Below are 26773 nucleotides of genomic sequence, written 5' to 3' on the forward strand. Positions count from 1 at the left end.
CATATATATTACCTCTCAGTTCCGTGGGTCAGGAACCTGGGCCTGCTGTAGCATAGTTCCCTGCCTCAGAGTCACCGAGCTGCAATCAAGGTATCAGTCAAGGCATTCTTATCTGGAGGCTCAGGTAAAGAAGAATCTAATTTCACATTCACCAAGGTTGTTGGCAAAATTCATTTACTTGCTCTTATAAAGTTGAGAGCCCCAGCTTTTGGCCAGCTGTCAGCTCAAGGCCCAGATCCTAGAGGCGGGTCCAGTTCCCAGCCATGTTGACCTTCTCTATCGGCAGCTCACAACGTGGCAGCTTGCTTCTTTCAGGTCAGCAGCTGAGTGGAGTTAATCTTCTAGCAAGACGATATTATGTAATATAGTTTTGAGAATGACATCTCACCATATTTTCCAAGTTCCATTGATTCGAAGCAAGTTACAAGTCTTATCACACTTAAAGAAAGATGATGCAAGGTCATGACCATCAGGAACTGAGAATTATGGAGGCCACCTTGGAAACTGTCTCCCACATCCTCGATATCTGCTTTGCTGAGACTTCTTATTATCAACAGATATTGAATTTTGTCAAAGGTCTTTTTTTTTTACAAACATCCTTTGACGTGATTTTTTTTTCTTTTTCAGTCTAATGATATGGTGAATTACATTGAAAGGTTTTTGAATGTTGATCCAAATTTGCACTCCAGGAATAAACCTTACTTCCTCAGGAAGTATTACTTTTTAAAAATAAATTAATGACTCTGATTTGCTAATATTTTGTAAAGGATATTCCTGTCTATATTCATGAAGCATATTAGTCTGAAATTTCCTTTCTTGTAATTTCTTGGCCTGGTTTTGGTAACAGCATAAAACCAGCATCATAAAAATAGTTGGGAAACCTTCTCTTCTATTTCCTATAAGAGCTCATGTAGGTTTGAAATTATGTCCTCCTTAAATATTGGTAGATTTTGCCAGTGCAACCATCTAAGCCTGGACTTCTCTTGATGGGAAAGTTTTTAATTAAAAACTTAATTTCCAAAGTAACTATAGGATCATTCAAATTGCCTGTTTTTTTCTTGAGTGATCTTTGATAATTGGTGATTTTCAGGAATTTGTAGATTCATATAAGTTTTCAAATTTATTGGCATCTAATTTTTTAATAATATTCTTTGATCAACCTTTTAATATCTATGGGTTCTCTAGTGGTACTTTCTCTTTCATTCCTAGCATCCATAATTTATGTCTTCTGTATTTTTTTTTTTGCTTGATCAGTCTGACTAGATAGTTGTCAATTTCATTGCTCTTTTCAAAAAACCATATTTAGGTTTCATTGTTTTTTACTTTCTTGCTTTTCTCTTTGTTTTCTTGACTCAAGAAATCTACAAAGTAATAAGACATGAAGACCCTGGAATATAAAAGTTATAGTTTTGAGTATTATCATCTTATTTTACTTTTAGATGTGAACTTTACAGTATAGTCTGAATGCCTTAACCAAGTCATTGGTAAAAATTATAATAAAATTGAAAAAAGCTATTTAATAAGAAAAGCATGAACCAACATTTACTGATAGAAGAGCCTGTCGTATCTTATAGGCTTTTAGATACATTATTTCATTTTAATCTTTACAGCAACCTTATAGAGTAGGTAAACATTATCTACATACTTTTTTACAGATAGAAACACAAGAAGGTAGCTTTTAAATTCCTGGGATCCTTTCACTGTATTCACATTTTAATGCATAACAATAAGGACATTGCTTATAAATGACGGCATATCTACTGGATGGATACAAAGATTATATAGGGTAACCATATGTCTGTTTGCTCAAGTCATCCCAGTTTACCCCTCTTGATGTGCTATGATTAATAATGGCTCACTTTTAACTCTCAAAAATGTCCTAGTTTGAGTGATAGATTATGTAGTCACTCTGGTTATACAGTGAAATTGAAAGATAATTACAAAGTAAATTGATATAATTTTGCAGTGATGTTAAAACATATTGGAAACCTGATTACAAATACATGAGATAGTAATGGTGGTTGTGTTAAGAAAGTGGAATTATGAGCAATATTTTTATTTTCTCTTTATATTCCAAGTATTCTATAATCTTATATTAATTTTATAATTTTACAATGTATAAATTAAAATATTTCAATGCAAAATATCTTTTCAGTTAGAGTAGGAGATTTTACATTGGCTCCTTGATCACAGTTTATAAAACCCATAATGTAATTTGGCCTAACTGTTCTATTAGGGGTCAAATGCCTGTAATATGTTTTAATTTAACTTCTAAAGTAAATGCAATTAGAAAAAAATGTTGAAACAAGGATGTCAGTAGCCAATCTTAATTTGCCTATTCTAACAATAAAGGTAGCATTAATAAAAGTACTTAAATTAGTATTCTAGTTAATATTGAAAGGTCAGAATAAAAGTAATACCAAGGACAAGTAACATAATTGTTCTCACTTACTGAGTTCTTACTATAGGGAAGGTAATCATTTAATCACTGGAGCAACTCCGGAAATGGATAATATTGTCATCATTATATTAATAAGGAAATTGAATCTTGCAAAGATTTAGACAGGTCACAGAGTTAACAACTGAAAGAATGATTCAAACCCAGGTCTTCTGAAATCAGTGCCCATGTGTTCAACCACTAATCTATATGGGTGTCTGTTGTATTAGACTTTCTTTGTTGCCGTTTGAATATGCCACTTTTAATTTAAGTGTTTGATAAAATGAATGTGTTTCTTAGTAGAGAGAATTATTTACCCATTTACAAAACATTTCTTCTTTGAATTCTTATTAGATCAGTCAAATGTGGAAAACTATCAGTAATTTTGGGATATTAAAACCATTTCATTATTGAGAGCTCCCTAACTTAGTGTAAAATGTTGGATTTCACTGAAGAGCTTGGGGAGGATAAAGACAACCCATGATTGTCATCTTCATTAAACTTACCTAGCTTACTAGGGAATATCCTCTTCCTCACCACTCCTTGTATAATCCTCTGGAAATGGTAATATTGATAAATAGGGCCATTGTCTCTCTATTAGAGGCTATGCAATTGTACCTTAAAGTTAAAATAAATAAAATTATCTTCTTTAGCATACCTACTGAATTTATATATTTTTCAAGTAATATATTTTCATCTATAATACTGGATCATTGAGGACATTATAAAAAATTCATTGTCTTCAAAGAATTTAATAACTTTTCCCAGGAATAGAAAATGCCCAACACATATACAAAGCAATTGGTATAAGCATTTGGTATAAACAGTCTGTTATAAAGGATTTGGTAAAACGTTGCTAAATCTATGAGTTGAATTCTGTAAAGAAAGTGAGGAAGAAGACATTGATTTCGAATCCAAGTACACAGTAACTATTCAGTAAATTCTTGTCAAAGTAAATGATAATAAAAAATATACATGATATTAAATAGGACATACTGTATAAATAAGCACTTTAACCCTACATGTTTTAAAAAGAAGGTTTGATGTAAAGTGTCAACACGTCTTTGTTTATTACCAGGCTGACTTACTTTATATTCTGGTTTTTCATAAAACTTATTTTTAGCAGTCCAGTTTTACAATTGGAGCCTGCACAGTGCAGTAAATTCTCAAATCCTTAAAGAAATGTTCTATATAAGAAACAGATTTCCCTGCAGCATAAAAAATATATATATAGCCTTTGCCAGAGAAGCAGCAATAAAGAAATACATATTTGATCAAAGAAGTAGTATAATGTAATACCATTTAGTGCAGATACATATGCAGAATAGTAGACTAAGGGAAGCTGGATAGTTCAAACTGTCCCTATAACTAGGAAATTAGCATTTTAAAGCTTTTTCATGTGGTAATAGCTACCATGTTACAGTAAATTGTTAGATCAAAGGTTTTAACATTCTTGTCATTTTCCATGTATTAATTTTCTTTTTTTTAAAGTCATACATGATACTTTCTTTCCAATGGGTATAGAGACCATAAGGACATTAAAGTAAGATAACAATTAAACGTGTATTGACATCTATTGGACATCTGTACCATTATCATAACAACTATCATACTATCAGGATATGAGCTAATGTATTACAACAAAAGATAGCTTAGAGAAAAACAGCGATCTCCTATAGATTTTTTTAAGTCTATAGGATAAAATTCAAACCTTGGAGTCAAGCATTCACCACCTTCTAAATCCTGTCCCCCTACTGATACTCTCAAATCTTAACTCCCAATACTTTGTACACAAAGTATTTTCCCTAGAGCTTGCCTTCTTTTTGTCACTCCCCTAAGGTGAGTGACTCCTCTACATTGTTCCCCTGCCTTCTTTCTCCTTTTCTATTTTCATGAATCTTACCTCTCTTTAAGGGAAACTGATGCAAGCAACCTCTGTGAAGCCACATAAAACAGTCCAACTTCAAAATACAAACTGAAACAAGATATTTGCAGCAAAAAATAATCAATAGAACAACACTACCCTAACAGGGTGGAAAGAACTCCTACAAAGTAATGTAAAAATATTAATTGTGTTTGGTTTGGATTCTCCAGATATGAGTGTTTAGAAAATAATTTAAGACTGGATTTAGGAGGTTGGTCTCTAGAAATACTTGTTGAGGGGCACCTGGGTGGCTCAGTCGATTAGGCATCTGACTTTGGTGTAGTTCATGATCTCGGGTCATGGGTTTGAGCTCCAGGGAGTCTGCTTATCTCTCTCCCTCTGTCCTTCGCCCGCTCATGCTTGCTCTCTCTCTCTTTCCATTTCTCTCTTTCTCTCAAATAAATAAATAAAAATCTTTTTTTTTAAAAAGAAATACTTGTTGAGGGTATGTTATCAAACTATTACTAGTATAGACAAGTAGACCTTAATCTCTTGGGAACTATGGGAAACACTGTTGAACATGTACCACAGCCTCATCAAACACAATGAGTGAAGGAGCTGAAGTGTTTATAGTCTTGCTAATCATTCATTGAGGGCTGTTCCTGAGGGACCTTAATTTCTTATGATGAGGGATATAACTTCAGTAATCTCTATACACCAGGACATATGCCAAAAAAATATTTACAGAAACAATGTTTATAATAAAATAGAAACAACTGTTATATTAAAAGGAGATAATAAATAAATTGTGGTATATTCATACAGTGGAATACTAGGGTGATGAGCCATTGACGTCAAAATGGATGGATTTCACAATTCTGATACTAACTTTTAAAAGTTTCGGGAAAATATTCATTGTATGATTTGATTTGTATAATGTTTAAAACCATGCAGAAACCACTTTTTTTAGGGATTTAAGTAGATGTAGTAGAACTAAAAAGCAGAATAATAATCATTCAGGAATTTGAGGGGCAAATAGGATGAGGTAGTCAGGGAGAGGCATTCAGAGGCTTTTTTTTTTAAGGGTACTGGTTCTATTTATTAAATGAGGTTGTGAGATATACATATATTCTTGTAGACATATAAGTTTATAACATAAGATTGGATGTAGGAAGAGAAACCACGGGATGAAACTCAGAGGCTCCCAGGAGGAGATGGAAAGGAAATAGGAAAAGAGGGTCCGAAAGCCAGGAAGGAGAGAACAATCGATTACAAGTGTTGCTAGGCAGTGCTGGATACAAAATGAAGTCATTGGAGGCTTTCAAGTGTGGTTTCAATAATAGAGTTGGGGTAGTTGCCAGAAAACAGTGCTTGACAAGTAATAAAAAGCAATGAGTATAGGCAGGTCTTTAAATAATTTTGTCAGTAAATGCAAAGGGGGAGACAGGCTGTAATTGGAGGTGAAGGCAAATTTGAACACAATTTAAAAGTATTTTATAGAAGAGCATAGTCTTATCTGGCCCATTGCCAAAAGCATTTTAAAATGTTTAAATAGAAATTCATTTATAGGAAAAAATTAAATATTCTAATAAGAAAAAGTCTCCAGGAAAATCCTTGAGTTAGATCTTTCTGGTGAAAAATATTTAAATATTTCAAATAAAATTTTCATCCAACTGGTAAATTTCCCCAAAGGACATTTCTTCAACTCTTTAATGCCTCGTTAGGCATTTAGGATTCTGTACATTCATAGTTTCAAAGTTCTTGGTCATTTTTGTTGAAAATCAATTGAAAAAATTTGAGCTACAACATATATACATTACCAGTTAGGGGTACAGAATACTTCTTCCTTCCCATTGGGCAATTTTAGTCATCACTGCCATCACATACAGACAGGTGTTAATGTTGTAGTGAAAGAGTAAGTACATATCCTTGCCCGACTATAAATGTGAATACTCTGTTCAGAAAGAATATTAAATTTAAAATAACAAAACATGCCATACAGCTTGAAATTTCTATAAAAAACATCTCACTGGTGTGCATAAGGTTAAGGCAACAGTAAGAGATGATGTCGCTGTGACATAAATCTCAGCAGAGAAGAGCAGTGTGGAGGTGGGTAAATGCCATTTATTTTAATAACAGGCAAAATTTTCAAGCTGTAACAACATGCTCAATAAATTCTTCCATTACTATGATACCAAAGGAGAGTTGAAAAATGTATTATACGTCTATTTTCTCTCCTTAGAGATATATATTTTTGTTCTGTTTCTATGACAACATCGATGCAGTGACTGAACCTTTAACTCCTTTCTAGACTCCCTGATGGCTTCACGCAGCTTCTAAATCTGACCCAGCTCTACCTGAATGACGCCTTTCTTGAATTTCTTCCAGCCAATTTTGGAAGGTAAGAATAAGAAACTTAAAAGATGAAATTTTATTTCAATATAGGTAAGTACTTTACCAGCTCCAGTAGATGAGGCTTCAAAAGTGACAATTATGATTAAAGATAGAACTCATGATTATTCATTAAGTGAGACAAGGTTAATTAATGAGACATTTTCCAAAATGAAATAAAATTAGGTTGTTACATGTCATTAATAATCAAATAAATTCCACGTGAATTAAAGAGTTAAGTCTACAAAAAAATAACATCAGACAAAATCTGGAAAAAATGTACATGAATATTTATGGCTCTTGGGTTGGGAAATACCTCTGCAGTTTAGAAACAAAGGAAAATATAATAAATGGATAAATAGTTTTAACTGCATAAATACATTTAAAATAAAATAATATCAGAAAAGATTTTTAAATTAAGGTAAAACAAGAACCTGGGAAAACATTTCCTCTGTATGTGGAAAGCAAATTATATCCATAATATATAAAGAATTCTTACAAATGAGTAAAGACAAAGATCTCATTAGAAAAGAAATGAGTAAATGACATGCACAAGCAAATTCATAATTAAATGTACAAATTGCTAGTGAACACATGAAGAGTTTGTCCTCACAAACAATAAAAGAATACTAATGAAAATGACAATAAAGAACTTTGTGTTCTATCATATTAAAAAGCTGTTTTTACAATACAAAGAGAAAAGATATTCTCACACACAGCTTATGAAATTGCAGAATGTTAGGATCTTCATGCAGAGCAGTGTGTTTTAAAAGACTTGAAAATATTTACAGCTACTGCCTTTGTAATTTATTTCTAAAAATGTATCTTCATCAGATACCACATTAAGACTTATGGGCAAGGATATTTGTCATTATTTATAATATGAAAAAAGGGGAAGCACCCATCTGTCTAGATTAGTTGGATATATTATGGTACATCCATATGACAATACTGTGTCCATTTATAATCTGGCTTAGGGAAATTTTTTTTAATTCCTATGATAAGTTATGTTCAGGAGCATATTATAATAAAATATATAAACTCACTAATTTGAATATAAAATATGAGTGAGATAGAAGGATTTCAAGATTCCTTGAAAGTGAAATTATGAATAATTTTTATTTTAATCTTCATATTTTTCAATATTTTCTAGGTATTTGACAATGAACTGTTCTTTTATACATAAAAGATATATCTTAAAAGTTAAGATATTTTTAATTTATCATCAACTGTATTTTTCCAAGTGATAATTTTTTAGATTGTTCAAATAATAAGTTGGGTATAACTCAACACCCATCTGTTGGTGTTAAGAACTCAGTAGAATAATTAAGTCACTTAACATATAACAGCCTCATTTTATACATGGAGAGAGCACATCAATATTTCCCAAATTCGGTTACTTTTGCAGATAAGGATATCATACCACCTATAAACACCATCTACTTGCACAGTTTTTAAAATTCACAGATCTTCAAAAGAGCATTTGCCTTGTTTCTAGATGAATTGACACTTCACCATTTGTTCATATAAACTATCACTGTTGTCTGGTACTGCCTTCAACTACAGATACACTTTTGATTCATCAATCAGAGAATATTTATCACCCTAGACTATACTTTTTGGTCTTAAGTTTTTCTCAGTTATTTTTTAGTGGCCCTAATGTCAAGGAAGAGATTTGGGCAAACAGAAAACATAATACCAAAGCCAAAGCCACTTGGAATTAAAATTTAATTTTGTGTGAATTGCCTGCCTAGATATACTCTATTATTACTGTAATCTAAAAAAAAAAAATCTTAACCTTCAGCTGGATAATGTAACAAAAGAATGATTAAATTTCCTTCCAAAATGTGAGATTGATACCCCTAAAAGCCAAAGTAAGTCATAAAATATCTTCGTACTAGTACAGATGTTGAGAAGATTCGACACATACGGATGTTTAAGAAATCTCTATTACTAGCGATACACCCATGCTCTGAATAACTGGATCACTTTATTTCATATAGACATTAAGAGTTTTAAAATGAAAATTAAATTAGAAACCTGGTAGGAGTCAAAACACAAAGAAAGGGGAAAGAGAGACCTAGATGAATATATAAAAGTCAAGTAAATATGGGAGAAATAGTTCAAATAATGAAATATCCCCAAAACACCAAGAATTTAGAGAATCTGATTAATATGTATTCTAAAGTAGCCTCAACTGAGTACATTTTAAAGCTTAGTTACAGACATTTTAACAATAGTGTATCTCCCACTGTAGAGCTCAGCTTAACAAGTCAATGTGAGATGTAGGCGACTTAGACTGGGAAGCTAAAGTTAGGAGAGGTTGATTAGTACACCCAATGTCACAACAATAGACTGTGACAGAGTCTGGACTTCATCCGGATTCGTCTGACCACGAAGCTGAAGCTTTAACCACTGTGCTGTCCTATTTGCTCTACAAGTTCATTTAGAGTCTCTTAGGGGGACAATATTGTTATAGTCCAGTGGACACAGCACCTGGTATTAAGTAGATACTAAATTATCTGTTATCTACAATTAAACAACAGTGAATATATTTTTATAAAGCCTGAAATTTAGATTACGTGGACCCAATGATATCTTTGGTCTTTATTTTTAGGAAAGCGATTATTTGTCATTGTCCAATGTTGAGGCAACACTATTTATAGTCAATTTGTAGAATTCTTTAAAATCTGTAACCATGATAGGTAATGTTCAGACACAGTTGTATGGTTCACGCAGTCATAATTGACTTTCTCATAGGAATATCATTTTATAGAGAAATGTTAAGAAGGAATTTTTTTTTTATTCACTTCTACAGACTCGTCAAATTGCGGATCTTGGAGTTAAGAGAAAATCATTTGAAAACTCTACCAAAGTAAGTGACCAAGTGTATTTTGTAAATTTTTTGAATTGTGGTTTTACAGTAGTAGGAAAAAAATAGCTATTTTCATGTGGGCTATGCGTAGCCATTTTGATTGAGTTAATCTATCTACGATTTTTTCCTAGAGCCTGAAAAGTGCAGTATACTATAAGAGATTCATATTGAGTAAAAATATGTCATGTTTATATGTAATATAAATTATGTGTAATTACAAGTCAAGGGAGGAAGAGTCCATTTAAGGTTCTCCTCGTAGCTGAACATGCACACCAGGAAGTCACCACATTGGTTGACACTTTTAAATGAAACTGACATTTTTATAGCTCAAAATAATCAACAGTTTCAAAAGGTTCAATCTAATCATTTGCAAATTACTCAATTTAATTTATGGATTGTGATAGCTTTCAGTTTTTAAGTCGAGAATATGCAGAAATATTTCATAAAAATGATTAAAATTTTTCTAAAGTTCCTAAAATGGTTTGTCAGAAATTTTATGCATTCTTTCAAACTGTCCCTTTTTGGCTTATAGAAAAGCACAGAATATTTTTATACAAAAAGTCATCCTCCTAATTGTATGGAATGCTTAGTTTAATAAAATACTTTGTTTCATCCTGCCTTGTCTTATTCATGGCTAATAATAGAATTTTGTGTTGGACAGAAAAAAATTTTTTTAAGTCAAAAGTTATTTAAAATGAGAAAATTTTTATGCAAATAAATCAATATGACTTGTAAATGTTACAATTAAGATACTGAAAGTACTATCTTGCTGTTATTCCCCTCCTGCAGTATTGCAGAAAAAGTATTGAATACAGTGATTAATTTTTCAACATAGTAGCAGGACTGATCACCAATCTAGACCTGTAACTAAGAGATATGTGAACATTTTCTATCATCCCTTATTTTGTGCCTCTGATAACTATAAAGGAAAAATGTCATTTTGGGAAAAATAGTTTTAGTTTTATGATGATTACTCCAAGAGATAGCTCATGCTTTCCTCGGGGATACGAACAAGATGCTAAGTCCTTATGGGGTAGTCAGTGGTTTTCTTTTCTTTTCATTTTGTCTTAAAAGTCAGTCTGTGCAAAACGTGAAAATGTATAAGAATTACAATATAACATAAGTTAAAACATGTGTCCTTTAAGTAAGTTAGTATGTCGATATATGAGGTGTTGTGATATATACAGATTCTAGGACAAATTTTTTGTTGCTAAAAACATTACTATTATAAACTTTCTTAAACTGCTCCCTTATGATCATTCTTTGAGGTATATGAATGGGTGAGAAAATTAAGTTCCTCAGATCCACATTTGCTTAAAAATCCCTGAAACAGTATATCTTGATTATGGGTAATAGTTGAGGACACTAAACATCTGAAAAAAAAAAAAAAAACAGATAACCAAAAAGAAAACTTTAGATTTCACGGTATTCTTCGTAGCAGAATGATCTTCTATATTATTTTTTTTTGAGAGGAAGTAAAAAAAATGAGCTTGTTCTCATTTTGAAGGTTTTGCACTAGCTATCACTCTATCTACAACTCTTACCACAGATCTTTGCATGGCTAGATCTTATGATTCACTTCTCTCTTCAGATGTTGCCTCTAGAGCACATCACAGTGGTTTGTCCCTTCTTAGCCTTTATGCCATTTCACTATTCCTGTAGGTTTTCTTCATATCATTTATGATTCTCTGGATTATTTTGACTCTTTGTTTACTTGGAGATGATCTCCTCAGGAGAACATTAAGTTCTGTTAAGAAGACTTTTTTTTTTTTTTCTTGTTTTGCTCCTGCTGAGTTTCCAGTGGCTAAAACAGTCTCTGGCAAATATTTAGCACTCAATAAATTATCAAAAATGCTAATATATTGATTCACAATTAGAAATATCTGTCATATGACCTGGACATTTTGTGTTACTTGATTACTCCATTGAAAATTATATGAAATATCAAATATTATAATCAGATGAGTCTCTCAATAGCTAATAGCTGAGCCTTGATTTTTAAACACACACACACACATACGTGCACAAGCATGCTCCCTCTGGTGGTTTTAAGTTACACATGATAGCTAAGGCATGGCAAGGGAGGAAAATAATTTCAAGTTAAGGAAATTAATATTTAAAACAACTCAAGAAACTCCAAAAGTCATGTAACTTATTTCTTTGGTTTTATTGTTAAAATATAATACATTTAGTCAAGAAACAGAGTATCTGTCAAGATAAAGATGAAAGGATAGAACAGTTTCTTAAATGAAATTTAGGGGTTGCCTCAGTCAATTAAGTGTCCAACTCTTGGTTTTGGCTCAGGACATGATCTCAGGGTCATGAAATTGAGCTCTGCTTTGGTTCGGCATCAGGTTCTGGGGCTCCGTGCTCAGCATGGTGTCTGCTGGAGATTCTCTTTCTACTTCTTCCTCTGCTGCTGCCCATCATGCACTCTCCTTCTCTCTCTTTCTCACTAAATACATCTTGAAAAAAAAAATAAATGAAATGAAATTTAGAAAATGTTTGCATAGAAGTAATCTAACAGCATATATACAGTGACAATGATGAATTTTACCTTTAAATATAAACTCCCCGTATTTGTGAGAATGCCTAAGGACCCACATATATCATACATATAACTATTTGCAAGCTACACTGAAACATTATACCTTATCTGGACATTCTCTAAGACAAAAAAAAAATCCCTTGAATTGTAAATACAAATTAAAGCTAGAACTACATCAAAGTATTGTTAATGAGAGACATTAGATTATGAAAGTCAAGAATAGACTGAGGGGTTATTTCAGAACCTTTAGTCTTCAGAAGAAGACTAAAGAGACATTAATTCTGGATTTTTTTGTTATAAAAAACGTATTGAGACAACTGGTCCACTTGCATGGAGTCTGAGAATAAGACGCAGCAGTGTAAATTTCCTAATTTGGATGACTGTATTTTGGGTTGGTTGGAGAATGTGCTTGTCTGTAGGAAGCATACATTGAAATATTTGGAAATAATGGGGCACCAGTTTTGCAATTTATTCTCAAGTAGTTCAGAAAAGTTATTGCTTCAGTACTTTGAAACTTTTTATAATTTTATGATTGTTTTGGGATCCCTGGGTGGCGCAGCGGTTTGGCGCCTGCCTTTGGCCCAGGGCGCGATCCTGGAGACCCAGGATCAAATCCCACGTCGGGCTCCCAGTGCATGGAGCCTGCTTCTCCCTCTGCCTGTGTCTCTGCCTCTCTCTCTCTCTCTCTCTCTCTAGCTCTCTCTCTGTGACTATCATAAATAAATAAAAAAATTAAAAAAAATTTATGATTGTTTTAACATAAAACTTTATTTTAAAAAGCTACTTTAAAATATAGAAGCTTGGCAAATAAGAAGAAACTCTGTTGCCCTATGGCAACCAATGATCAGCTTCAATTTTGAAATACGTGTGTATATTGAGGACAAGGGGAGACTCATTTATGTACTAGAACAACTGTAAAAATGAACATTTTAGGGATAAAGGTTCTCTATCTGTGAAAAAGATATAAATAATAGATTTATTATTTTCCAGCCTGAATGGTAATAAATACTCTATATTAATGATTATCACTCAATTTTTTTATTCATTTGCAAATACATGTTTTTAGTTTTCATGTAAGTTCATTTTTTTAAAGAAGATTAATTGATAGGCAGATTACAAAAATACAATGAACATTATCATGTTTTCTCTTTTGAAACCTCTCTTCCTTTGTGATCTATTTTACTGCCAGTTATCACTGTCAGAGTAATGAAGAAAAAGTCATAAAATAATATGTACTCTGCACTGGGCAGGTGTGACTGAGTCATTTGCTATTCTCATTTCAGTATCCTATTAATGAATTATCTCATTTGGCATTACTGTACAAGCTACTTCAATAGGTTCCTTAGTGCTATTGTGACAAAGAATTCCACTGTCAGGCACAGCTTACAGAATAGCTTTTTGATGTTTCTATTAACTCTATTTTGTGACTGTAATATATAATTATTTGCAATGTGTTTTTATAATCGTATTACCTTAGTTTTTACAAATGTATATTGATTTATAAGGCATGGGGTTTTGTTAAACGCATGGTGCCATCCCATCCTGGGTGATCTTTACCAAGACTGACAATACAACAAGCTAACAAACCAAGGGTAACCATATTGGTGACCTCTGGCTTTAGAGGGTTGCACTTAGAACTAAGTGTTTTCTTTGCTCCTTCTCACCAGGTCTTCTATTTTAAAAGGAAGTGAAATAAGTGATGATTATGGCATTCTATACATTAAAAGCATCCTATATATCATAACACATTCTAACAATGTGATTGTTAGAGTCCCTCTTAAAATTTCCAAAGATTCGCCAAAGGAAACACTGAGCTCTCTCTCTTCTGAACTAATTTGTAGATTAAGATCATGTCAAATCCGGTCAAGAGCTACGAAAGGACCAAAAGTCAAATAGAACCACAGAACCAAATAATTTTTTCAGAGTATTTCAATTAATATCTACTCTGATCCCTAATGAACAAATCTATCAAAAGATGAAAACTACCTGACATAATAGTAAGGTTGAAAGTGCTATGGCTTCAGTTTCATAAGAGTTTAAGGCTTAGTCTCTCACAGAAAAAATCGCCTGTATGTACTTGTATTTCACCTGAAAAGTTCCATAATGTACTTCAGTGGGTATATATTTTATAGTCAGAGAAACCTGGGTTTCTGTTCAAGCGCTTGCTGCTTCTTTACAGATTATCTAATGACTCTGAACTTTAGTGTCATCATTTTTGAAGAATACTCAGTGGTCACTATCTCCATGAAACTGGAAAATATATTTTGGGTAACAGTTAATGAAATGAGTCTGGCGAGCATTTAAAACTAGAAAAGTATTTAAACAAAAGTAGTTATAGTGCTCAGAAAACTTAAATGTGCTTTAAAAATTGTATGATTTATATATTTTTATCTTATCTCATAAAAATCTCTTTATTAGAGAGGGAATGGTGGGTTTTTATTATTTACTTTATAACAAAGTCTTAAAATAACGTGTGATGCTAATATGCCTTTTTTATTTTTTGAGCAGTACCATAATGAGAACTCACATAAATTATCGTCTCTCTTTAATAAAGTACATGAAAAACTTTAAATATCTAGTTATCTATTCTTAAAGGCTTTTCTTCTTTTTAAGATTGCTAAAATGTTTAAATCAGGTAAATTGAACTCAAATTGTAAAAGACACAATAAAAAAATAAACAAAAACTCTCAACAAGCACCATAAGGAACATATCCATTATTTATGACTTCTTGTACTTTTATAAATCCATTCAGTGCATATTTGCAAATTCAAACCACTGAATGTGGGTGATTGCTCTCTGCATTATGGATAAATGTAGTATCTTCACTAAAGATATGTGCTAAGCATCATAGACCAAGCATTGATCTTGGTCTCAGAGTCTTGGGCCAGAAAAAATAAACAAAAACACAAAAGACCTAGTTAACAGACCTACCCTTTTGGTCTCAGCTATTACCTCTGCGGTGGTGAATGGCAAGTATTTACATGAATTCCAGTGCCATGCTCTAGTAGCCAAATCTCAAATGGAATTGTCACCAATATCAAAACCAAAATGATGTTACCTCTCTCTTCCACCCATCACTTCGTAGCAAAGCTAAACCAACCCAACCAAAACAAAACAGAAATCTCAGGTTTCTAATTATATACTGCCTAATGACATTACCATCCACCTAATTACAAAAATTAGATATTTCAATCCCCTTTTCCCGTCCTACTGCCACCAGATCCATGAGCCATCAATTTATGTCACATACAAGAACTCTTTTCTTCCTTCTGTCACTGCCTGACTGTATTACTTGCCTTAGCCTCCAGACACTCCTTCTTCAGAACCTTTATCTCCCCCATTGGAATTCATCTCCTGTTGTCAGAGCTTCCTTACTAAAACACACCATGGCACATGTCAGTTTAAAAGCTCACAACAACTGCTCACAGATTGCAGAAGACAAATATGTCAAGACACTTCCTAGTTTGGAGTCAACATTTCTAGTGCCCTTACGTCTCAACATTACATCTTGCAGGATCTCTCTGCTACATCCCATATATAATGCACCTTTGCATTTCCAAGCACTTCTTCCCCCTTTTCTGTCTGAAAAAAACCCAAATCATCCCTTAATTATCCATTACTTTTGCTGTGAAATTAGCCATAGTTTCTGCATTCAGAGTAGTAGCTTACAAAATCTGCTAGAGATTTTCAAAGGCAACGTTTTCACAGGAATTTTGATCTAATTATAGTTTGACTCAAAAACCTTATAATATGCTTCAGCTCCATGGGCCTGATACCAAGTAAGCAATGCCCAGCAGTATGCTTTTCCTTCCCGATTACAAATTTTGTAATGGCACACAGTCTCAGCAATAATGGACACTCAAGAGGTACTGGTGATTGATCTCCACTAGGGCCCTTTTATAGTATTCTAGTAAGTGCAGAAAGAAAAAACTGAACTTCCAAAGACAGGTTTTACCCCAGTACTTAAAAAGATTTCCCTGCCACCCATGTTTTGATTTTCACTTTTAAAAAGGACTCTTGATGAATAAACAATAAACCATAGTTGACTCAATGAAACCAATAAAACAGATGAAATGTATCTGACTCTTTATAGATTTTTGCTTTCTTTATGCTTCCACTTTCCTTTCTACTCAAGTCAAGGTTAATTCAGGTCTTTCAATATGCAAAATACATCGTATAAAAGCTTGATTTTCTGCTGAACAGACGCAAGAGAAATATTTCTAAGTTGTTATGTCTTCCACAATTTCTATGACATTTAAGATCAGTGCCTGAGCAATATTAAAACTAAAAATTCGCATAAGATATTAACTTCATGTCATTAATTTCCTTGGATATATATTTTATATTGTCTTTAAGTAATATGAGATTTTTAGTTGTCCCTTTATGGCCTTTAAAAAAATTATTATTTCTTCTTTCTCAAAATTAAAAACTTAAAAATTCTATTATATTTAGTTTTATATTATTTATCCTCAAAAAGATCCCAAGCCTTTACCTAACTGCATTGTATATTCATTTTTTCTTTACATTGAAATTTAATTTTATTCAATATGTTAAAAAGACTTCTTTCAACATTTAGCACGTATTAACAATCTTTTCTAGTTATAAAGTAAATGCCCTATAATTTTAAAATAAATCACATTAAAATATGACTCTTACTTATCAAGCATTAGCTATTCAGATTTATGTTTGTTCTAAAAAATGAGATAGAAAATGATATGCCACATGAATTAAAAGGTAAGAATAATACATTTCGGGGGCACCTGGGTGTCTCAGTTTGAGGTCCAGCTCGGTTTCTGATCAGATCATAATCTCATGGGTCCTGAGATTAAGCTTTGCATGAGGCTTTGAGTTTAGTAGGGATTTTGCTTGAAAGTTGTCTCCCTCTGCCCCTCTCCCCACTCTTGCACAAGCACTCTTTCTCTTTAAAATAAATTATTAAAAAGAATACATTTTCTACTAAGAAATATTCAGTAGCGATTCAGATAAATGAATGAATTTATGTGTTTTAATTACATTAAAATGCTATGAAGGATATTTATTCTTCTGATTATAGGGAAACATTTCTAAATTAAACAAATTTTTAAAAGTAAAAACTTGGTTTTGATTAAATGTTTCATGAAATTTCCAGAAGTGAACGAAAAAAAAGCATTTCTTACCCTGAATAGATTCACAAAGAGCATCTCTTTAATTATTACATCCAACTAAATGGATATGCATTTTAAAATATATACTTTTATAAAAGAAAGAGCTCATCCCTAAAGGCTCTATTTAAGAGAGAATGTAAAATTTAAAACCTTAGGCTTTCCATTGCTTGTATGGTGACATGCAAATTACTAAATAACCTGACCCCTACGTTCCCTCCTACCACTCCCTATTTAATTCTCTAAATACAACTTGCAGGTTTGTGCTTCTGCACAGTTACTGATATGTTCTCACTTTGTATAGTGAACAATTCGGTTTAAAAATAACTTTAATTAAATACACACGTACCTAACATGTGTCAGACACTATTGTAGGTACTAGAGGATATGACAATGAGTAACAGAGACAATGAACAACAGATTCTCTATTCTTCAATGACTTTCAGGTCTGATGAAGGGAGACAGACAATAAACACAAGTAAGAAATAAGACAGGAAACTGCTCTAAAGAAAATGAGATGATAGAAAGTGCTTGGATTTGAGGGGGGCTCTATTTTGTTGGTGGGCTGTTGCTTTGGGGTGTTTTGTTTTGCTTTGCTTTGTTTGTTTATTGGTCAGGCTGGTCAGGGAAGACCTTCATACAAAAGGTGGCATTTTACACTTAGATTTGAATAATGAAAAGATTCGAAGTTCTAGAGGAAAGGCAAAAACAACGGCAACCAAAACCAGCAGGTGCAAAAGCACTGGTGATGGGAGGAGCCCAATGCATCTGAGGAATAAAAAGGCATCAGTGTAGCTGGAAGGTAGTGAGCATGAGCATGGAGTGAAGAAGTCTGAGATAGAATCAGTTGCAGCAAAATAGAAAGTGCCTTGTGAATCATGTTTGAAAATTAGGATTGTATTCTGATTGTAATGGAAAGCTGTTGGAGGATTTGAGCGAGAGAAGTGTGATTTGATTGAAGCCTTACAAAGATCAGTATGGCAGTTCGGCAGAGAAGGGGTTTTAGGTGGGCAAATTGAAAGAAGGACACCAATTAGGAAAATGATTCAGTAATGAAGATAAAAAATGATGATGGCTTTGTCTAGGATTGTATCTATGAAAATTGTGAATGGTCAGATCCGGGATCCATTTGGAGGAAGAGCCTCACTGATGGAGAGAATTTGTGGGGAGAACAAAAGACAGGACTCAAGGAACTTTCCCAAAGATTAGGTCTGACCAAGACGGATAGCAGAAAAATTTTCTTAAATGGAGAAAATTCAAAGAGCAGATGAAGGGAATCAGAAATTTGATATTGGCCCTGGAAATTTTGAGATGCCTGTTAGACAACCAAATGTAGGCACTTAGGTACATAAATCATACGGTCAGGAAGATAGAGATACAATTTTAAGGGTTTTTACTGCATAAGGATATTTAAAATTCAGACACTGGTTAAAGGAATCATGGGAGAGAATACAGAAAAGAGACAAGAACACAGAACTGAGCCTAGAACACTTTAGCACTGACAGTTTAAGCAGGGAAAGTGGTCCTACAAAAGAGCCTCCGCATGAGCTACCAGAGATTAAGAAGGAAACCAAATGCAAAAAAGTACACAAAAGTCTAGAAAAAAGAGGAAGAGAGGAATCAATTGCATCCCCACTTAGAGGTTGGGTAAAAATGGAACAGAAAACTGAGCATTGGCGTAGCAAGACGTCGATCATTGGTAATGTATTTTCAGTAACGTATTATGTGAAGCCTCATTGGACTGGTATAGGGGAGAAGAAGGATTATCAAAAGGAGAGGACGAGTACAGACAATCCCTTCAAGGAGTTTAGTTGCAGAATGGAACAGTAAAAAGCCAGCAGTAACTGGATGGGATTTGGTGTCATGGAAAGGATTCTTAAGATGGATAATGTCAGAGCATATTTGCAAGCTGATAGGAGTGATCCGGTAGAAACAGAGAAAATAAAGATGCAGGAGAGAAGAGAACTAATTATGAGACCAAATGCTTGAGGAGGTGAGGGAATGGGATGCAGAGCACAAGTGGCTATAGAAGCAAAAATACATCTAATATGGAAACATAAGGATCCTAGACAAAATGGATCTAAACGGGGACTGCTGGCTGGGGAGTAGAAAAATTGGAACATCCTCAACGAATTGCTTTGATTTTTCTCTACCAAGTATGAAGAAAGTTATCACCTGAGAGTGAATAGGAAATGTTGGAGATGTGAGGAGACGTGAGAAAGTGGGAAAGACTAGTTGTCTTCTAGAACGGGAACGTGACTGTACAAGGATGATGCCACAGAATCATCCTGGCAGTGTTGACTGTCCGTTTGAAATCTGAGGTTATATATTTGAAGGAAACCTATTCAGCGAAATCGAGCAGTCTTCTTCAGAGACTCAGATACTTTGCTGCAGACACAGCAGGAAACGGCTGGCTGGGTTTCCTCGGGAACCCCCAGTGGAGGAGGACAGGAGCCAGGGGCAGGCGGGCTGTCCACAGGAGGGTGCCACGGGGCTGGGACCAGAGTCTCGGAGACGGAATACAGGTAACTGAGACTGTAACACAGTAAAGAATGTTGATTTGTTCTTCTGTCTTCTTTGGTATGCCATCAAAATTAGTCTTTCAAATACAACCCTAGGCCCCTTTCTCTACAAAGTGTCTCTGGACACCTAGGACACAAGAAGTCATCCCTTACTCGTTGCTGCCTTACCATTGTGTGCGTTCCTCTGTGATGGCCTTTATCACATCGTAAGGGCTGGTGGTCTAGGAGGATGCCCCCAAGGTTGTGAATGGTCACTAGGAAGAACGATGCCTTGATCCTGACAACCACGTGGGGCATAAGGAAGGTTCCAAAGAGCATTTGCTGAATGAGAGCAGGCACAGCAGGATGGAAAGCAGTGCTTCGGTGCCTAGAACAAAGCCGAGCACGCCGTGGGACGCCTGGCAAATACCTGATTGATTGTAAGGACCAGACATGAATAGAAAGTTAAAGTCTGTGATATCTTGCATTCAACAATCTGCTCACTGCATCTGGCTCTTGATGATTGAAACTTAACTCAAACATACTGCACATTGTCTTTCCTTTTTCTCATTTTGCTTGCATATTTCTTGGTCATTGCTCTCACCCCAAGCCTTTGAAAAGGGTGCACTACAGATGTCAAATTGGTATCGCCGTCTTTTGTCTTTTTTTAAAAACATTGGCAATATAAAGACGTGGCTTCAACGGACGCTATTAGTTATACACGGACTTTAGTTTCTTGGATTAGTTTAATACGTGATTTACCTCAACTGAGAAAAAAAATAAATATCAACTCTGGGTATATTCTTTGATTATGTTTCCTTATAAGAAAATTTATCACGATTCTTTTTTCATGGAATGAATTTCCATAGCATTATGTAAAATGAAAATGTGTTCTAAAGAAAGAAGTAGCGAAGTCACAGTGTATTGAGGCAATATGGCCTCTTCTGGATTGCCAAGTGTTGTTGCTGGGGAAGCAAACCATTTAAAACACTTTGTATCTGAATATCCAAAGTGTAATTATAATTCTCTCTTTTTTTTCAGTAGTGTATCCATTTTTATTTTTTAAAGCACAGTTAACATACAGTTTTATATTAGTTTCACCTGTACAATATAGTGATTCAACAGTTCTGTACATTGTTGAGTCATCTGGTTCAACACATCAATGGACACCTACCAGAGCCCGTTCCTTTGATTCCCTTCATCTATTTCACCCATCCCCCCACCCACTCTGGCAACTACCAGTTTATTCTTTGTTTTTTGGTTTTTTTTTAATATTTATTTTTTATTGGTGTTCAATTTGCCAACATATAGAATAACACCCAGTGCTCATCCCATCCAGTGCCCCCCTCAGTGCCCGTCACCCAGTCACCCCCACCCCTCACCCACCTCCCTTTCTATCACCCCTGGTTCGTTTCCCAGAGTTAGGAGTCTCTCATGTTCTGTCTCCCTTTCTGATATTTCCCACTCATTTTTTCTCCTTCCCTTTTATTCCCTTTCACTATTTTTTATATTCTCTATAGATACATTTTACCAAAATTTCTACGGCTTAGTGAATGAAATGTCTACAAAATCTTTAAATCGTGCATGATGCTCAAATGCAACTCCTGCACATCCCCCTGATGAGATTGCTATCATTAAAAAAAAAAAAAAGGCAAACAGAAACCACTAGTAGATGAAACACGGTGCATACGTTCCATTGTTGTATTGAAGGAACCGTTATTTGGCAGTTTGCTGAAATTGTACAATAAGCCATGTTTTTATGGAATTGCATTCTACTTGAGTTATTCAGAAACTACCACCTCTTAGTTTTTCCTTTTAGATACAATTCCTGATAGAAAATTTTGCATTTGAAATAAGTATTTGAGCATAAGAAGTATGCTCAAAGAGTCTAATCCAAGATGAAGGCAGGACTAAAATGCAACAACTGTGGGATAAAGTAGATGAGAAATATAAACTCGGTTAATTTGAGAGTGGATGGCTGTTACCATTTACGGTCACAATGGAAAACCTGAAATTCTCGCTTCAGCTGTCATTCAATGACTTACATAATATTTTGTGTATTATTTCTTAATAATAAATTTATTTTTTATTGGTGTTCAATTTGCCAACATACAGAATAACATCCAGTGCTCATCCTGCCTAGTGCCCCCCTCAGTGCCCACCACCCAGTCACCCCCAACCCCCGCCCTCCTCCCCTTCCACCACCCCTAGTTCATTTTATTTATCAAATATAATGATTAGCATTCCATATTGGTTCATAAGTAAAGTTTACTCCTTTATAAAATGTAGCAGACTTTCCATTTATAAGGTTTTGGATAGATGATATAAAATCCCATTCAATAAACTGATTATGTTTGCTATTTCTATTCCACCTGCAAAATAAGTTTTAAATGAGTAGATCAACATAGTTTTGTTTTAACTCTAGCCTGTTTATAAGTTGAGACCTTGAGTATAATTGCAACAAGGATAAGTACCTTCCCTAAGTTTCTTCCATTGTCTTCTGACTTTTTCTCCATCTGTATTTTAAAATAGAAATATATAGTGACATTTTCATCTGTAATTACTAGATTATAGTGACATTTTCATCTGTAATTACTAAATCTGTAATTACTAGATAAAACACAGATTTCTTGGTATACCACAAACTGTTTTTTAACCATAATATTTGAGATGACCTGATCCAATGGGAATCCAGAAATCTTTAGTAATTTCGCACAGACTAAAGCTAGTGCTTGACAAGTGTGCAATAAAAAATAGTCATTGGGGCAGTCCGGGTGGCTTAGCGCCAGCTTCGGCCCAGGGCGTGATCCTGGAGACCCAGGATCGAGTCCCACGTCGGGCTCCCTGCATGGAGCCTGCTTCTCCCTCTGCCCCTCTCTCTCTCTCTCTCTCTCTCTCTCTCTCTCTCTCTCTGTGTGTGTGGGTGTGTGTGTGTGTGTGTCTCTTGTGAATAAATAAATAAAATCTTTAAAAACAAAAAATAATCATTGCTCTGAAAAACAGACAGCTGTTAGATGAGCTATTCCAACAGTTTTAGTAGTAAAGTCAAAAATCTTTTAAAATCTGGGATGCCCGGGTGGCTCAGCAGTGGAGTGTCTGCCTTGGGCTCAGGGCGTGACCCCAGGGTCCAGGGATCGAGTCTCACATCAGGGAACCTGCTTCTCCCTCTGCCTGTGTTTCTGCCCCTCTCTCTATGTGTCTCTCATGAATAAATAAAATCTTTATTAAAAAATCTTTTAAAATCCAGTGTAAATGTCCAGAACATACCAGTATTTTAACAAATCAAAAGTTCTTTTTTTTTTAAAGATTTTATTTTTATTTATTCATGAAAGACACACACAGAGAGAGAGGCAGAGACACAGGCAGAGGGAGAAGCAGGCTCCATGCAGGGAGCCCAACATGGGACTCGATCCCGGGTCTCCAGGATCATACCCCGGGCTGAAGGCGGCACCAAACCCCTGGGCCATCGGGGCTGCCCCAAATCAAAAGTTCTATTGATGAGGGTCTTCCTCCTTAGTGGCCCCTGGGTCAGGAGCAGGGAAGGCACCGGCCGTGTGGGCACTTGGACTTCACCCCAGCCAGGGCCAGGCAGGGCCTGGAACGCCTTTGGCCACCTGGGCCCTGCACCCGTGGCTGCCCCCCTGCAGCCTCAGTGCCCCCGAGTATCCCGCCCTCCGGCTCACGGCCCACCAAGGCCTGAGCGGGCTGCAGCAGTGGGGTTGCATGTGGTCGGGCCGTGCCGGGCCCACGTGCCCCCTGGGCCGGGAGGAGGAGGGAACAGGAAGGAAGCCCAGAGAAACTTCTCAATGGGGTCACTCCTGTAGCCAAAGAAAGACATGCCTGTGTGTAGGAGTGACGTCCGATGGCTCTTGGAAGATGCTGTGTGTGTCACACAGGCTGAGGCCCTGCAGGTCACATGTGGCTGCTGTTGGCGCGCTGTGGGCCCGTGGGCCAGGTGTGCAGGCCTCCCTGCCCCCGGAGCTCAGGTGTGTGCAGGTGTGCGCAGCTCCGGGGGCACTAGCACGGCTGATGTGGGGCTCCGCTGCCTTACGCCTTCAGACTCCTCTTGTCCTAAAGTGCCGGGTGATGATCGAATGGCCTGGAAGATCACACAGAAGAATGGCTGGGAAGGTCACACAGAAGAAGAACAGGTGGGAAGGTCACACAAAGGCCACCTGGACCCGCCTGGAAAACCACACCTGGCGGTGAGGAAGTGGGCCTGGGCCAGCCCCTGCAGCCACACCGGACAGCCCGTCAGCATTCACGAGCCTGCACATGCAGCCCACGTGGAGGGTTATTATTTTTTTCTTTTTTTAAAAAAAGATTCTATTTATTTATCCCTGAGAGACACAGAGAGAGAGAGAGAGAGAGGCAGAGCCACAGGCCGAGGGAGAAGCAGGCACCCTGTGGGGACCTGATGCGGGGCTCGATCCCGACACCCAGGTCACGCCCTGGGCCACAGGCAGAGGCTGCACCCCTGAGCCCCCCGGGCCCCCCCGTCACTGTTATTTTCACCTCCGTTGACTGTCCTTCTGGCTACGGCAGTGGGTGGCAGGGAGGTGCTGTCCTCCGGGGGTCGGGGGTGACGGGCTCCAGAGGCCCAGCTCGTGTGGGCAAGGGGACGGGGCACATGGTTAGGCCAGAACCAAACCAAGATGCGTGCCTGTCGCAACAAGTGGGGATTTTTCTTCCGAATATATTCTAACCCAGGAAAAGGCCGTGAGCGGTCTTGTCCAAACAGGCAGAAGGCCCACACGGAGGGATCCTCCGGCCGAGGCCGCTCGCACAAACGCCGTGGGACATTGCTGCACCTGTCACGATGCCCACGGCCCCTGCCTGGCACTGCCTCCGCCCCGGGGGTCGCCGTGGCCCTCTGGGACACTCAGAGCAGCCCACCGCGGCCTGGGCCATGAGAAGGCCGCGGAGAACACCAGAGACTACGAACGTCCGCCCAAGACAATCCTTCGGAGTTTGCGAAAATCTCTAACACTCCTTCTATGTGCTTGACGTGATTTAAGAACGCAGGTGCTCCCCAGGGCAGCCGGGTGCTCGGTGAGTCCCTGGATTCCACAGGCTCGGCAGAGGATCACTGGTGCTAAGGAAAATAGCTAGCAAAGGCCCCTTTTCCGGATTGTGTGACACCGAAAGAACAGTCACTAAGATGATCACCCTGTTCCATGTAGCTTTGGAGACAACTTACTGTTGGTTTTCATAAAAAGATGAGAATTTCTTCTCCAACCGGTGTGCACCCAAAACTCTGTTTAGCTGAATTTCTGTGTTGACATCCGACAGAGAGCCCCTTTACACAGAAATAAAAAGGGTAAAACGTGGATTTTGTTTATATTCCAATCAGGTGCGTAGTAGACAGTGGCACCAGTGAGACAATCAAGGACAAACTTTTTTATAAAGATCTGGAAAGGACGAAGTTTAAGGAGGTGTTTTCTGCAACTATAAAGTATACACGTAACCCCAGGGGATTGATCAGGAGATAAATGTCACTATTCACAAGCAAAAGGAAGCCCCATTGCTCCCCCCAAAAAAGTCTTCCGGGGTCAACCCAAACCCAAATCTACTGCTTCGTGTATGACCCATAATATTGCGTGTTTCTGCCGAGAGTGGCTCAGTTTGTATCGTCTGTGTATTCAAGGATCACGTTAGTAAATGCGTAAGAATTGATTTATCATTTCCAGTAATTAAATGAAGACAAATTTAAATACTTTTTAATTTGCGGACAACAGTTGCGTTGTGAGTCTTGCATTATCCAGATTAAAGTTTATTCTTTGGCTGTTCTGATATGTTATGTTAGTATCACAGCCCTACAGCGATTTGCCATCTACGTGTTATCAAAAATGTCATCCTTAATTGATTCTGATCCCCCAATTAAATATTCTATTGACAGACAGCCAACCTGAATAGTTCTTCTCTTTTCAGCTCGTACAGGTTTCTGTTATACGTTGAGCCAGAATTTTTTCTTCCTTTTTTATTTTCCTCTGGAGGCAGTTAGGGTTAATGGATTCTGATATTAAGTCTCTTTCTTTTGACAAGTGTAAATTAATCACTTTGGGGAAAGCTTTTCTTAGTTAAATTATAAAAACTTAAATGCTGTCAAGCTTTCCCAAAATGTAATGATTTTGTTAAGACCTAACAAAGTTGAGAAAGGAACAAAGACTCCAAAACAGTGTGGAAAGTTTCTCTAAAGTAACAAATGCAAAGTGTTCATTTGGACCCATCTCTAAATCAGCCAAAAACCTTCTTAGAGTATTCGTTAGATTTCAAAAAGATGTGTTAATATTGGAAGAAACTCTCAGTCTTCTTTTATTAATGAGTTAAACTGAACTAAATGATGTGAGAAGACATTTATACTGAATATATTTATTTCATAGTCATAAGCAATAGTCAACTTATGAGCTCAATTCTCTTTTTCCCAATGTTTTTTTTCCCAGTGGTTCCCACAATTCACAAAATTTGATTCACCATTCTATTTCTCTTTCATTTCCCTTTCTTCATGAAGACATCAATTCTCTGATAGGGTTTTTTTTTTTTAATTTTTGTTTGTTGTTGCTTTGACATTAAAAGGCTCATTGGATGAAATACATATTTTTTTTTGTTGGATTCTGTTTTGCTAAATGGTTGGCTGTCATTGTATTTTTTGTTTGGATTATTTTGGGTTTTTTTTCCATATTGCCTGGAGAACCTCTTGCTATCCAGAGGAATCCGAGGCCTTCTAGTTGCCTATTTAAAATCTTACATCTGGGGCACCTGGGTGGCTCAGTGGTTGAGCATCTGCCTTTGGCTCAGGTTGTGACCCCGGGGTCCTGGGATTGAGTCCCACATTGGGCTCCCCGCAGGGAGCCTGCTTCTCCCTCTGCCTCTGTCTCTACCTCTCTCTCTGTGTCTCTCAGGAATCAACAAATAAAATCTTAAAAAAAGGGATCCCTGGGTGGCGCAGCGGTTTGGCGCCTGCCTTTGGCCCAGGGCGCGATCCTGGAGACCCAGGATCGAATCCCACATCGGG

General features: G+C 36.4%; 1 protein-coding gene across 3 annotated transcripts in view; it reads left to right on the forward strand.

Annotated features, from left to right (window-relative positions):
- LRRC7 (leucine rich repeat containing 7) overlaps window positions 1-26773 on the forward strand; it is a 385857-nt gene that overhangs the window by 143445 nt on the left and 215639 nt on the right. For all 3 annotated transcript variants that reach the window (XM_055339299.1, XM_055339300.1, XM_055339301.1), the window contains exons 5-6: window positions 6613-6702; window positions 9511-9567. In XM_055339299.1, coding sequence (XP_055195274.1) covers window positions 6613-6702; window positions 9511-9567 — 147 coding nt within the window. The remainder of the gene's footprint in view (window positions 1-6612; window positions 6703-9510; window positions 9568-26773) is intronic.

Source organism: Nyctereutes procyonoides, unplaced genomic scaffold (genome assembly GCF_905146905.1).
Source record: "Nyctereutes procyonoides isolate TBG_1078 unplaced genomic scaffold, NYPRO_anot_genome, whole genome shotgun sequence".
NCBI classification, from domain to species: Eukaryota; Metazoa; Chordata; class Mammalia; order Carnivora; family Canidae; genus Nyctereutes; species Nyctereutes procyonoides.